The following is a 15,784-nucleotide window of genomic DNA, read 5'->3' on the forward strand; positions in this document are numbered from 1 at the left end:
GAGCTAAGCAGCCTGATCCCTGCACCAGGCCTGACACCTCACCAAGTGATGCTTGGATCTGCCTTTGTGGAACTCTGTGCGTCTGGTACTGGGAGGTCAGAGAGGCTATAGCCCTTCTTGCTCCATTCAAAGGGGTGTACAGAGATGCACATAGTCGTGGGGGCCGAAAAGAGTTTGCCCAAGAGTGTAAAGAAGGATGACAGACTTCCCCCAAGGGGCAGGCCACTGACGTATTCCCAGGTGGCTGACCACTGCTTATCACTGACAACCCTGCACGAACCATCATAGCTCGTCCCAAAGAAACTGGCTTCCCCCACCAAACACAGGCAAATGCCAGACTGTTCTTTTGACTGGTTTACTCCTGGAATTCCACAGTAAAATGGGAATGAAAACAGGCTGGATTTCAAACACAAAAGAAAAGAAAATTACTCACCCTGTCTAGGGGGCTGGGAAGATTTCCTATGAGCTGATGATGAAAACAGGAGGGAGAACAGAGGGGAGGGAGAGGATCAAAGGGACCGGGAAGACACAAGAAGAGAGACAGTAATGTGTGGATGCCGCGGCTGGGAGGACAGGCATGCACTGATGCAGCGTGGGTCTGAGGTGGTGGGGTGGGGGAGGGGAGAAAAGTTTAGGTGCCGGGGGAAAGCTGCAGGAAGGCAAGAGGTAGGATCTCCAGAAACGTCCCCAAATCCTACTGGAGTCACGGGCTGCCTTCAAGCTTAATAAGGACACCTCCTTTCCCCTGGTAATTCACTGTGATGACATGCGGCCTGTCCCAGGGCACGGCGGTGAAAGCCTGGGAGAGCTGGCTGGGACCTGTGTTCACTGAGCTTCTCCCTCAAGCGAGCAGAAGGCACCGATCCACCTGCCAAGCGTGCCTTGATGGGGGAAGCACTTGGGAGCATGGAGAGGCCGCCTGGGCACTGAACCCAACAGCCGACCAGCCGGGCTCATCAGAGATTCAAAGCCATCCATCCTGGAGTGCCCATCAGGTTAGTCCAGCCTTAGGCCAGCTGGTCAAAGCAGCCATGCTGGGCAGTGCAGAGGGGAGGCAGCGTCTGTCACCTGAGGGCTTCTGGGCAGGGCCCGGGAGCTTTCCTCGGCAGGCGGTGCTTCCAGTGCCCCCTGGCCTCGGCCGCTGCTCCCACAGCCCCTCTTCCCTGCCCGCCTCACACTCACCACAGGCCTGCCCGTACGCAGTGGCCTGGACAAAGAGCACATAGAGGGGAGGCGGCAGGTGTCTGGCTGTCTCGTACTGCTTGTGAGCCTGGTCGAAGGGCATGAACAGGTACTCCTGCACCGGGAGGGAGGCCTGCAAGCAACGGAAGAAGGGATTTTGTTTCTCTTTGGTACGCAGTTCACACAGGAACCTTATCAAGGTGACAGCAACAGCAAACAGCACGAAAATGCACTTTACACAAAGATACCAAAGGAGCCCCGCTCAGCGCTCCGTGACGACCGAGAGGCGCGGGATGGGGGGATGTCCGCTCAGCGCTCCGTGACGACCGAGAGGCGCGGGATGGGGGGATGTCCGCTCAGCGCTCCGTGACGACCGAGAGGCGCGGGATGGGGGGATGTCCGCTCAGCGCTCCGTGACGACCGAGAGGCGCGGGATGGGGGTGGGTGGGAGGGAGACTCGTGAGGGAGGGGTATACGTATACGTATAGCTGAGTCACGTTGTACGGCAGAAACTGACACAGTATTATAAAACAATTACATTCCAATTGTTTTTTAAAGGAAAAAAAAAAAAAGATACCAATTCCACTAGCTTCAGGAAAATATCAAGTACCTAAGCATCAAGTGTGTAAACTTCTACACAAACACCTGAGAAATGAAAGGTCTAAATGAATGGAGATATAAACCACGTGTACACAGTGGCAGTCACTGTCTCCCCAGACTGTGAGAGGAATAAAGTAACTTCTGGAAAACTGGTAATGTTCTTCTCAATTCTGAGTGTTGATTACACAGATATGTTCAAAAATGTGCACACAGTGAAAATTCACTGACCCGCATGTACATTTACAAGCTGTATGGTTTTATGTAAAATTATTTTTTTAAAGTAATACAAGTATTTCTTTTTTAAAAGGTTGTATTCAAGTTTATAAGGCAAAAGTTCCCAGTTCCCAGCCACCAAAGGTAACCATTAATGGTCTGGTGTGAAAACATACTTTTCTAAGCACACAGATGACTTAACACACATACGCATGCATTCAATACTCTGTAAATGAAGGCGCGTGTAAAAGAGATTATACTACATGTTCTCCAACTTGCATTTGTTTCATAATTTTATAGTCAGTAATAGGCTGTTCCACACTTCCATCACAACTGTTAAGACTGAACCATACAAGAATTTATTTACCCTACACCTTACTTAGGAGCATTTGGAGTGCTTCCAGTTAACAGGAAAAATTTAAGTACAACCAAAACTTAAGTTTCTGACTTCTGTCCTATATGAGTATCTGTTAATTCTACACCTAGGGTTAAAGAGAGGAAACACAGATCTTGCCAAATCCTACAAAACTGAATTTTTAATTTCTCTAGGGTCCTTTTACAAAGTCCTCCATGTTAGCCATATACCCTGCTTTATAAAACTATAAAGATTTAAATCAAATCTGACTTCACAAACAAAAATAAGGTCACCCATAAAGAAAGACATTGCATTTTACAGGTAAAAAGTGGGGACTTTCCCCTCCGAGGTACCTGATGGCTTTCAGTACTAGCAAAGTTCGTTTCAGAGTGAGAGCTCTACTAAGCAGCTGGCCCCTGAGGTGCAGTCAGGGGACCGAGCATCCCCAAGCGTGGGTCCTCGCGGACTGCAGGCTGGTGGAGGTCACGCGAGGGTAAACTCTGCTTACAGTCTGTGACAGTGTTTTACCCGGAAGAGGCGCTGGTGAAAACACCCAGGTAGATGTGTATATGCGTTCCTGAGCCCATCCTGCCTGCATTTCCTCCACAAAGGACACAGCCTTACTACGCCAGCTGTGCACCTGCAGACGGGACCATCCTCGCACTGCGCTCTAGGCTCACAGACCGACAAAACCCACAGGGCGATGCGGCTGCCGGTGGCCTGAGGTCACTGGGTGGTGAAAGCCAAGTACAAGCCAAGGAGGTGGCGGCCTGTGGGGAGACTCTCACCTGCATGATGCTGTTGAGACGAGGCTGGAGGCTGCTCAGGTACTCCTTCTTCACCTCAATCTCCTTGAGGATCTTCTCCTTGTTGGACAGGCACTCTCGGTACTTCTCCGCCAGCCTGTTGAGGGAGGACAGAGCACTGTCTAGGGATGCTCCCCAGGGACACCCCAACACACCTGTTCACCGCCAGACTCTACCTAACGACCGCAGTCATGATGAACTGCTAATGTTTACCTAGCATTTACTACATGCCAGGCACTATGGAGAACCTTTATAAACATTATGGCATTTAATCCTTTATAAAATCGCTGGAAGATGGGGACTTTTCTTATCCCTGAAGAAGGAAACCGAGGCTCAGGCAGGTGGGTAACTTGTCCAAGGTCGTCCAGCTAAGAGCAAGCACAGAGTTGGGCTCTGAATCCAGGCCTGTCTGCTCCAGAGGCCATGCTCATAACCACTAGGGAATACTCCCATGTCACCTCCTGCTCCATTTTTTGCCTCAGAGGCTAGATCCAAAACTTTCACAAACATACGGACCCAGCAGCTACAGAACCTGAATGAGGTCCACAGACTGGCCTGAGTGGGGATGGATTCCAGGCCAGAGCCACAGGAATGGAACTCTCGTGACTTAGCCAAGGGCAGGCTACATATTGGACAGGGGTGTGACAGGCCAGTCCCATGTGCTAAAAAGCTGAAACCAATTCCCTAAGATCTAGACTCTGTATTTAATAAATTTATAATGTAGACCAAAGGCACAAAATACACTCAACAACAGAAAAATGCAAGGGATTAAAAACACCACCTTTTCTGACAGAAAACAAAGCAAATGTGCCACGCAAAAGCCCCAGAATTCCTGTACACATGCAAAGAGGAAAAAGTCACCATGGTGGAAGGGATACAACCATAAAACGTCTAGGGTGAAAAATGTATATACATACCATATCCTAACAAAAATCTTGATTAAATTACAAAGTATAGACATTCTATTCACACTTAATTAAGAAAAGCTCTTTATCAGTACAAAAAGTTTTATATGTAAAGGGGTGCCTCAATGCATTATTTACAATAGCAAAAAAATGCAAACAACTTAAAAGTCCAATCCACTATAGAAACAATTATGTGACAATTTACAATGGAATGCTGTATAGCCTTCTGAAATAACGTTTGCAAAGCTTTGCAATACCATATGAATATGCTTATGGGTGGGGGAAAAGGCAAAAAAAATTGAATTTATAGTACAAAAGGTATTTAAGTCTTAGGCATTAAAATTTTCAGGGAAAGGTTACCTGAACTTTCTTGTAACCACCTTAAGCAATTCCAACCCCACTTACAGTTCAGCCGGTCAAGTGTCACATGCTAAGTGTGACTTAATGAAAAAACGCGATTTGGTCTTAGAGGCCATTCTGCTGGTCCCACTGTGCTTTGCTATTGACCCTGGGACAGGACAAAGCACTGGCCCTGGTGAATACAGGTTCGTGTCTGTACAGGTGAACAGGTCAGGAAGGAGGAAACGCTACCTTTTCCGCTGCTCCAGCTCCCAGTCCAGACGTGCAAGGGTTTGCTGGTGAGGGTCTCCCATGGTGACTTCTGCCTTGCTGATATCTGGAGGAGCCTCCTTATAGAACTCCTCTAAGCTGACCAGATCGATTTCTTCGTGCTTTGACCTATAGTCAAAAACTCAACGTCAAGCTGCTGTTCTCAGAAACACTGGCTCAAGCGGGCCCCCAGTTCCCCAGGTATGTGTACTCTGGCCTGGTCTACAGCCACTCAGGAGCCTGGAATCCAGGCTTCTCAGCAAATGCTCATTAGTTGGTATTTCAGTGTGAAGAGAGGTAGTTGGTGACATGCCACAGGATCCTTACCCATGGTGCCCAAGCTTTATACCCATGATTTAACTAAAGACCTAGAAAGCAGGCTTATGAAACGTACAGACCTCTCCAAGCTCTGCACGAGAGCTAAGAGATTAAAGAATCAAATAAAAACATCATAGTTGGGCTTCCCTGGTGGCTCAGTGGTAAAGAATCCATCTGGCAATGTAGGAGACATGGGCGCAATCCCTGATTTGGGAAGATCCCACAGGCTATGGGGTAACTAAGCCCAAGCTCTCTAGAGCCAGGGAGCTAGAATTACTGAGTCTGGGCACCCCAAAACCCATGCTCAGCAACAACAGAAGCCACCACAATGAGAAGCCCCCCTACTGCAATTACAGAGTAGCCCCCACTTGCTGCAACTAGAGAAAAGCCTGTGCAGCAACAAAGACCCAGCACAATCATAATTATATAAATAAAAAGAAAATTGCTTATCAAACAATGTATTCACGGTCATAAGGAAAATGAATTAAAAAAAAAAAAAAAAACAACCCATTATGGTCTAGGCCTAGAATGTCAGGTTCAAACCAAGAAATGCAATTTAGCAGGAATAAACATAAGGGTCTACATTTAAGTTTAAATTATTAACTATCTAAGCTTAACATGAGGAAGATTCAACATGGTAGGACTGATGTGAAAAGATCTAGAGGCTTTAACCATTACATGTATAGTGGCACATGTGTATAAAAGAAACCCAATCCCTTTTGCTACATGAACACAGTAGTGCTCAGGTTGTACAGCAGTGACAACAGGAGCTGCCATGTATTACGTACCCACTGTATACCATCCTTCAGTTCAGTTCAACTGCTCAGTCGTGTCCGACTCTTTGTGACCCCATGGACTGCAGCACGCCAGGCTTCCCTGTCCATCACCAACTCCCGGAGCTTGTTCAAATTCATGTCCATTGAGTCGGTGATGCCACCCAACTATCTTATCCTCTGTCATCCCCTTCTCTTCCTGCCTTCAATCTTTCCCAGCATCAGTATCTTTCCCAAGGAGTCAGTTCTTCGCATCAGGTGGCCAAAGTATTGAAATTTCAGCTTCAGCATCCTTCCAATGAATATTCAAGACTGATGTCCTTTAAGATGTACTGGTTTGATCTCCTTGCAGTTCAAGGGACTCTCAAGACTTTTCTCCAACACTACAGTTCAAAGGCATCAATTCTTCGGCGCTCAGGTTTCTTTATAGTCCAACTCTCATATCCATGCACGACTACTGGAAATACCATTCTTATCTCACTTAATTCTTACAATAACTGAGACAGGGATCATTACTTCCATTTTCCAAATGAAACGGAGGCTACCATCAGTAAGCAGCTTGCCCAAGGCCTAAGGAGAACTAACAGAACTAACAGAACTAAGGAGGGGCAGAGCTGGGAGCTGAACCCAGGCTGTCCAGGGTCCCTGGTCCTTCCACATGGCCACTGCTTCGCCACAAGATTGCATTCGGCTGCATTCTGCGTTTGTTGGCCTTCATCTGAACAAGAGTAACAGGTGGAGCATCATACCCTTGGTGTTTTTATACCTCTTATTTTTTTTTCTTTTTTTTTTTAAACTTTACAAAAATAGCAATATTTTTAAAACTTCTTGTGAATCTTAAACTAAAGAGTTTATTTCCTCCATGTACCCTTCTCCCAGGTTAGCTTAATATCTAAGCATGATAGTCAAAACCAGGAAACTGTCAACTTTTCAACACTGTTAACTCAGTTACCTGATGTGGATTTTACTTCTGTATTTCAGTATAATTATGTGATAAATTTGTGAAGCAGAGAAAGACGCCTCTCAAAAATCAGCACACACCAGACCCAAGGTCTCACGTGAGATGGCTGGATGACATCAATGACTCAATGGACATGAGTTTGAGCAAACAGGGAAGCCTGGTGTGCTGTAGTCCAAAGGTTTGGAGATAATCAGATACAACTTAGCGACTGAACAACAACAACGTCTATCGTGGTCTCCCTCATCTCAAGTTTATTACAAATAAAACCTGACTTCTTTCAGTTTACACAAATAGGTCTGACCAAGCAAGAACATGCTACCCTCTCTTATTCTGTCTGTTCCTTCCTCTTTCTGATCTTTCACCTTGGACTTGCCAAGAGGCATCACAGTTTAAGGACACTGACAAACTGTGGTTTGTTCACCTAGAGGGAGCTAGGCAACAAGGGGTTCAGGTTCCAAAGAATGAAATCCATTTGCAAAAATGAATTGCTGGAACTTCAGAGGGAAAAGCTGGGCCAAAAGGTTAAAAAGATGTAACTGGAAGTGAGCTGCTCACATACAGGTGCTCAGGAATCAAACTGATAATGCGAAGACTCTCCCTGCTTGGGAGAGACAACTGCTTTTCACCACGGTCAGAGCGCCCCACTCCAGTACTCTTGCCTGGAAAATCCCATGGACGGAGGAGCCTGGTAGGCTGCAGTCCATGGGGTCGTGAAGAGTCGGACATGACTGAGCGACTTCACTTTCACTTTTCACCTTCATGCATTGGAGAAGGAAATGGCAACCCACTCCAGTGTTCTTGCCTGGAGAATCCCAGGGACGGGGGAGCCTGGTGGGCTGCCGTCTATGGGGTCGCACAGAGTCGGACACGACTCAAGCGACTTAGCAGCAGCAGCAGCAGAGCTAAAAACTCCAAAGGGTCAGACAGGCTTCTGAGGTTCTTTGTGCAGCCTGGAACTGCTGCTTCCGATTTTCCCATTCAGAAGTGATTTATTCATCCTTTCCCCAGATCCTGCAGTCTCCAAGTGCATCTGACTCCTTTTTAAAAAAACTGGGCACACTGAGCTACGAAGGAAAAGGCAGTTACCAGCAGATCACCGTGCCAAGCCCTGTGCTCCAAAACTCACTTAAACTCCAGACACTTGGTGATCTCCTTCTGCAGGTGCATCACCTCATACAGCAGGTTCTGGAGCTGCAGGTGATAGGCGTCCACTTTCTGCTTGGCCTGCAAGGAGGACAAGGTCAGAGCGGAGTGGGACAAGGTGGGGTGGGGCAGGGCAAAGCACAGCAGGCTGCAAACTCAGAAAAAGGGAAAGGGGATTAGGGAGGGGGTGAGAGGGTAAATCTCTCAGCTCCTACCTCATGGGTCTGATCTCTTCCTTTCTTCAACCTGATGTGGGCTAATCGATTAAGCTTCTTTAGAGTCATGAAATGCACACAGCTCTGGATCCTCCGATCTTCTATCTCAACTGCCTGCTGGCCGAGAAAACTGATAAAGACCTTGACAAATGGAGCTGGCTCAGCTTCCTTCAGCCCCTCACTGCTGACCCAACCTCATCTAGGGTTAAGAACAGACACTGGAAGGAGCTCAGAACCATGAGAAGTGTCAGGGGGAGATGGAAGAATGACTGTATAAGGGAAATGCTTACAGTTTCCAGGCCAAAAAAAAAATTTCTGCTTGGACCAAAGTAACAGGAATCAAAGATGGAACAAACGCAGCCAACGCACAAACCAAAGCTGTCTCTACGTAACATACACAGAAATCCAAATAGCGCCACTGCACGCCATGTAACTTGACCTCTATAAACGCTACAGAATTAATTTGAACAAAAATGGTAGAACTATAGCTGTAAAATTTGACTACAGTCAAACAGATAAGCTGTAATAATCTTAACAATATTGGCCAGGATAAGCACAAATAAGTGAGATTCCTGAAAAAATATGGATTGTTTTGAACTTCTTACCCATCGAGTTTTCAGTCACACTGTTTTGTTACTCTGCCCTGAAACCTGTTTGTTTGTTTTTTAATTTAATATTAACAGTTTCTGGTCTCTATGACTTACTTGTGTACATCTGGTCTTATATGTGCAAGGGTGACTGATGGTATTATTCATTTTCTCCACACCTAGCAAAATGCCCAGCACTTAATAAATATTGTTTCAATGAATTATCAAATTACAGTTATGGAAAAAAAATGATTAATCCTATACTTTCATGACTGTTGTTGGTGATTGTGCGGTGATGTTACAATAAACTAATAGGCAGATCTCTAGAGCCCTCAGGGTCTAATCCCCTGATGATGGCAGGACACAAGACCAAAATCAGGAAGGGCTGTGACAGGTGCAAAACAGATCCATCCACGCAGACCCACGTGCGCCCACGCCCGCTCCTTACCGCATCCTTGCCGCCCCTGCTCTTCAGGTCCTGAATCTCAGCCATGAGCCTCTGCAGCTCCTGGCACGTGTACTTGTACAGCTCATAGTCTCTGCCAGGGTCCCGTAGGTCCACCTCAGCCTCCTCACTGTAGTATTTACCTTCCTGTGGAGGCAAGGATCAGGCCTCGTGGTGTGGGGAGTAAAAGTCGCTCCGGTGGAACAAGGGACACTTAGCTGAGATCAGTGATTATGAAGCCCCCCAAATCAGGTCTCTAAAGAATCTGGTCCTCAAATCAAATGCTTTTCTTTCTTCTTTTCCTCTTTCTGATTGTACAGTAATGCATGCTTGGTGTTGAGAGATTCAGAAGAGATTCAGAGATTCAGAATGAAGAGCATCAAAACGAAAGTGAATAATTGCCTATAATCTCACCTCCCAGCCTGAAATAACTCATTGTTAATACTGTGGATAAATGCATCAAAATAAAATAAAATGGGATCATACTGTTCATGCTATTTAGTATAATTTCTCATCACAATAAATACAGATCTCCAGTAAAATGGTTACACACAGATGAACCAGAATTCATTTAACCAATTCCTTCTGATGGGTGTTTAGATGGTTGAGACAAGCTTTAGCAGAAACTAAAATATCCTAATTGGTCTCCTAGCCTTTGGAATAAACAAACACATCTCTTTCAGAGAGAGTCAGTTAACAGTTAAAAATATTGCATCTGTGTGTTTCAAAGTTGCTGAGAATAGATCTTAAAAGTTCTCATCACAAGAAAAAAAAATCTGTAACTATGTAACACGATGGATATTAACTAGACATTTTGGTGATCATTTTCACAAAATATACTAATATCATGTTGTACACTTGAAATTGATATGTTAAGTGTCAATTATACTTCAATTTAATTATTAAAAAAAAAAAGAGTGAATCGGAATCAATGCCTCTCAAAGGATAAAGTTCTTCAGTTCAGTTCAGTTCAGTCGCTCAGTAGTGTCCGACTCTTTGCAACCCCATGAATTGCAGCACGCCAGGCCTCCCTGTCCATCACCAACTCCCGGAGTTCACCCAAACTCGTCCATCGAGTCGGTGATGCCATCCAGCTATCTCATCCTCTGTCGTCCCCCTCTCCTCCTGCCCCCAATCCCTCCCAGCATCAGAGTCTTTTCCAATGAGTCAACTCTTCACATGAGGTGGCCAAAGTACTGGAGTTTCAGCTTTAGCATCAGTCCTTCCAAAGAACACCCAGGACTGATCTCCTTTAGGATGGACTGGTTGGATCTCCTTGCAGTCCAAGGGACTCTCAAGAGTCTTTTCCAACACCACAGTTCAAAAGCATCAATTCTTTGGTGCTCAGCTTTCTTCACAGTCCAACTCTTACATCCATACATGACCACTGGAAAAACCACAGCCTTGACTAGATGGACCTTTGTTGGCGAAGTAATGTCTCTGCTTTTGAATATGCTATCTAGGTTGGTCATAACTTTCCTTCCAAGGAGTAAGCATCTTTTAATTTCATGGCTGCAGTCACCATCTGCAGTGATTTTGGAGCCCCCAAAAATAAAGTCTGACACTGTTTCCACTGTTTCCCCATCTATTTCCCATGAAGTGATGGGACCGGATGCCATGATCTTCGTTTTCTGAATGTTGAGCTTTAAGCCAACTTTTTCACTCTCCTCTTTCACTTTCATCAAGGGGCTTTTGAGTTCCTCTTCACTTTCTGCCATAAGGGTGGTGTCATCTGCATATCTGAGGTTATTGATATTTCTCCTGGAATATCAAAATCAATCTTGATTCCAGCTTGTGTTTCTTCCAGTCCAGCGTTTCTCATGATGTACTCTGCATATAAGTTAAATAAGCAGGGTGATAATATACAGCCTGGACGTACTCCTTTTCCTATTCGGAACCAGTCTGTTGTTCCGTGTCCAGTTCAAACTGTTGCTTCCTGACCTGCATACAGATTTCTCAAGAGGCAGGTCAGCTGGTCTGGTATTCCTATCTCTTTCAGAATTTTCCACAGTTTACTGTGATCCACACAGTCAAAGGCTTTGGAATAGTCAATAAAGCAGAAATAGATGTTTTTCTGGAACTCTCTTGCTTTTTCCGTGATCCAGCAGATGTTGGCAATTTGATCTCTGCCTTTGTTCCTCTGCCTTTTCTAAAACCAGCTGGAACATCAGGAAGTTCACGGTTCACATGTTGCTGAAGCCTGGCTTGGAGAATTTTGAGCATTACTTTACTAGCATGTGAGATGAGTGCAATTGTGCGGTAGTTTGAGCATTCTTTGGCACTGCCTTTCTTTGGGAGTGGAATGAAAACTGACCTTTTCTAGTCCTGTGGCCACTGCTGAGTTTTCCATATTTGCTGGCATACTGAGTGCAGCACTTTCACAGCATCATCTTCCAGGATTTGAAATAGCTCAACTGGAATTCCATCACCTCCACTAGCTTTGTTCATAGTGATGCTTTCTAAGGCCCACTTGACTTCACATTCCAGGATGTCTGGCTCTAGGTAAGTGACTACATCATCGTGATTATCTTGGTTGTGAAGATACTTTTTGTACAGTTCTTCTGTGTATTCTTGCCACCTCTTCTTAATATCTTCCGCTTTTATTAGGTCCATAGCATTTCTGTCCTTTATTGAGCCCATCTTTGCATGAAATATTCCCTTGGTGTCTCTAAAAGTTCTTAATTTTAATTTCCTAAATCTGAAGAAAGCATCATCTTCTATTTAAACTGAAGCTGGTATGTTTTACTCTAGTTTAAAAAAAACCCCACAATCAATCAATATAGTTAAGTCACACAACCTATGGACTGGGAGAAAATATTTGCAAACATTGCAATCAACAAAGGCTTAGTTTCCAAAATATATATTAGTTCATACAACTCAGTAACAACAACAAAAGACCCAATCAAATACTGGGCAGAAGACTTGCACAGATATTTCTCCAAAGAAGACACACAGATGGTCAATAGGCACGTGAAAAGATGCTCAACACTGCTAATTATCAGAAAAACGCATATGAAAACTACAATGAGGCATACCTCACAAGGGTCGTAACAGACATCCTTCAAAGGCCTACACATAAGAGATGCCAGAGTGTGGAGAAAAGGGACTCCTCCTACACTGTTGATGGGACGTAATCTAGTGCAGCCACTATGGAAAACAGGATGGAGGTTCCTCAAAAAACTAAAAACAGGGTTGTCATATGATCCAGCAACCCTACTTCTGGGCATGTATTGGGACAAAACTCCTAACTAGTTTTGTGAACTAATGTTCACAGCAGCACTATTTACAATAGTCAAGACATGGAGGCAACCTAAGAGTCCCTCAACAGATGAACGGATAAAGAAGATGTGGGGTGTGTTTGTATACACATACACACACATATATACATACATACACATATACACTGGCTTCCCTGGTGGCTCAGACAGTAAAGAATCTCCCTGTAATTCAGGAGACCTGGGAAGATCCCTTGGAGAGGGAATGGCTACCCACTCCAGTATTTTTGCCTGGAGAATCCCATGGACAGAGGAGCCTGGCGGGATATAGTCTATGGTTGCAAAGAGTTGGCCATGACTAAGCGAGCATGCATGCATACATATACACACATACATATACTTACACACAATGGAACAGTACCTAGCTTAAGAAAGAATGTAGATCAGCAGCAACCAGAATGGACCTAGAGATTGTTATGCCCAATGAAGTAGGTCAGAAAATGACAAGTACCATATGATATCACTTATGTATGGAATCTAAAATATGAGACAAAAGAACTTACAATTCACAAACACAGAGAACACATTTGTGTTGCCACGGCGAAAGATGGATTGGGATTAGCAGATACAAACTATTATACACAGAATGATGAAACAACAAGGTGCTACTGTATAGCACAGGAAACTATATTTAACATCCTGTAATAAATCATAATGGAAAAGAAAAAATTAGTTAAGTCACAAATCAGCTTGACAGATTCAAGGATAGAGAAACAGCAAAAGAAGAACCTTGCTGACCACAAGAGCACTCAGGCCATAAAAGAGGTTCTTTGGGGACATGGTTCTGGTACCATCTCAGGAACAGACTAGGACTGCACATCTCCCAAGCCTTAGGGGCATGCTGTGGATGGACTGTCTTCATCTGACCATTAGGAAAGCTGGAGACGCACACTATACTAGAATATTCATTCTCTGTCCAACCACTAATCATGTCTTATATAGGCTTGTTGATTGTTGGGATACTGCAGCCAAATCTGACATGGATACTTAAGTCTTGAAGAGCCAACAGAATTCCAGGCACATGGTCAAGCAGAGGCTACCTGGGAGGTTGTGCCTATGACCCTCAGCTGCTGCAAACCCACAGCCAGGTGCTTGGCCCCAAGTTGCAAATTTCTCAGCAGTACAGCAGCCCCAGCTGATCTCACCTGCTCAGTGTCAGAACGAGTACGCTTCCCTTCGGCTGGAGCTCCATCACTTCGGATCACTTTGGGCTTTCGTTTTTTGCTTGACTCTGATGACATGGTTGTTTGGTGAAGTCAGGAGGGAATAGCAGAGACCTGTTAAGAGAAAGCTTTCAAGCTTTTCTGGAGTTGTAATTGGAGATTTTCCTGGAGTCAGAATACTGAAGTCTGTCTAGCAGTTCTGGCCGCTTATACTCTCAGTAAATCAAGAAAAGTCATCAACCCTCTAAAGCTCTGTAAAAGGGGGAATCATCCCTCAGTCTGTTCAAAATGAACTCGTCTTCCTCATTGCCACCCCACTGACCAAACTCCTCAGCCAGGCACATAAGCCTCTTCCCAGTACTACTGACTGATCATTGTGCTCTGGACCTTCAGCTAAGCACTTTAAGGGTATGTTCTCATGTGGTTCTTAAAACAAGGCTTCTCTGAGAGACGAACAAGTGCCATTCTCTCAGACACGAACAAGCATCTCACTTACAGGTGAGAACACTGAGGGTCAGGAAGGTGAATGACTTGCCCAAGATCACACAGCTAGTATGCTAAAGCTTGGATCCACCCCACGCCACAGCAGTGCTCTGGGTAACTACATTATTGTGTCTTGTTGTCTTGCTACCGTGTCATCTGGTGATGCCCTCAACTCCCTGGTTGGCTCGAAAATTTAAAAGAACGGAACGGACATTTCATGGGGCTCTAGCACAAAGCATCCTCACTCTGCTACCTCTATCGACTGTCACCAGAGACCCCTGAGGTGGGAAGCCCTATCCCCCCAATCCCAGTAAATCTGTCACCAACACTTAATGAGGGAGCCAAGTCTCCCGAGAGTCCGGTCACAGAAGCCCCAAGTTGAGTCTCAACTCCTCTATCTCATGACTGTGAGTTCTGGGACAAGTCACTTCCTTTTTCTCTGCATCTGTTTCCTCATAGATCAAATGAGAACAGCAGTCCCTACCTCCAGGGTGGTAGTGGACATTAAAGCAGGAGGCGTTGCACTGGGGAAGGGAGTGAAGATGATCTGGGAGCTGGGCTTCAGATGGTACCCGAGTGGTTAATAATGTTGAATACCTATGGAGAAAGTTAATTCCTGTCAGTTCTCTTTAGAAACTTCTAGCTGCCTCACAGAAAACGTCTCATTTCTTTGGTTGGCCTTTAACATCTACAAATGCCAATGTCCCTTTATTAAAGAAAGGACTCTATCTCAGATCCTTAGATACCTGAAATCTAGTCACAGTCACTAACTTTTTCATGTTCAATAGATTAATCTTTTTTTATCATTACATCCTGCATAGGACAGTGAAAGAAGTGTTCTATTTGTGATAGAGATTAAAATTTTTCTTTCAAAGTAAATTTAAATTTTAAAAATGACTCAGTTAAAAATAAGTTAATTTTCCACAGAGAAGGGGCCTGAACGGCGTTAAGTGTGGGAAATCCTGACTTTGACAGCACAGTCAAGAGTGCTTGGCACAGGCACGCGCACAATACAAGTGAGCTGCTACCACCACCACCTTCGGGGTCGTTTTCTAGAGGCTGCACTGTGGGGCCTGACGATGCTGCGGCCAACATTCTCTACAGGAGGAAACTGAGACCGCGGCGCCGAGCGGCCCGGGTCCCCTGGGAATGACGGCGGAGAACCAGGGTTAGACCCGAGCCCGGGCACGTCCTCGCGCGGCCCACTCCCCAGTTCCAGCGCGCCTGGCCCCACCCCGCCCCGGCCCCCTCCTCACCACACGGCGCCCGGACGCGTCCCGGAGAGCGTGCGACTTCCGGCGTCGGGACTCTGTGGCTTGAGCACCATAGAGAAGCAGAAGGAAGGAGCGGCCGACCGGAAGTCTTCTGCGGAGGCCGGAAGCGGAGCGCGAAGGATCCCTACACCGCCGGCGGGCGGTGCAGGCGGCTGCTGGGCTGTAAGGGGACGACGTGGTGGCGGCAACTGGGTTGTCTGGGCGGGTCCCAGCCGGCTATCCGCCTCACGTTATCCACTGAAACCAGGAAACCGAGGCTCTAAGGGCAGACCTGCACTTTGAACTTTTTAAATTCAAATAAGGGCTCGTTCATCCTGTCCCCAGCGCCTAAAACAATGCCCAGCAACTAGTAGGCGCTCTGCCAAGTATCTGTCAAATGAATTTGTCGTGTGCCCAAGATAACACAAGAATGTAGTAGTGCCATGATCTGAACGTTTGTGAATTTGCTTCCCTAACTTGGATTCTTCGGAGAAGGCA

At 45.6% G+C, this 15,784-nt stretch overlaps 1 protein-coding gene across 7 annotated transcripts in view; it reads right to left on the bottom strand.

Annotated features, from left to right (window-relative positions):
* Positions 1-15,316, bottom strand: part of THOC5 (THO complex subunit 5) — a 30,780-nt gene extending 15,464 nt beyond the window's left edge. Inside the window, exons 1-10 of one of the 7 annotated variants that reach the window (XM_005218070.5) lie at positions 15,290-15,316; positions 14,518-14,630; positions 13,533-13,664; positions 9,116-9,259; positions 8,081-8,194; positions 7,849-7,946; positions 4,653-4,799; positions 3,139-3,253; positions 1,183-1,315; positions 434-466 (exon numbers count right to left, since the gene is read on the bottom strand). In XM_005218070.5, the coding sequence (XP_005218127.1) occupies positions 434-466; positions 1,183-1,315; positions 3,139-3,253; positions 4,653-4,799; positions 7,849-7,946; positions 8,081-8,194; positions 9,116-9,259; positions 13,533-13,628 (880 nt within the window). In that variant the 5' untranslated portion in view covers positions 13,629-13,664; positions 14,518-14,630; positions 15,290-15,316. 7 annotated transcript variants of the gene reach the window in all.
* Between the last annotated feature and the right edge of the window lie 468 nt (positions 15,317-15,784).

Source organism: Bos taurus, chromosome 17 (assembly GCF_002263795.3).
Source record: "Bos taurus isolate L1 Dominette 01449 registration number 42190680 breed Hereford chromosome 17, ARS-UCD2.0, whole genome shotgun sequence".
NCBI lineage: Eukaryota > Metazoa > Chordata > Mammalia > Artiodactyla > Bovidae > Bos > Bos taurus.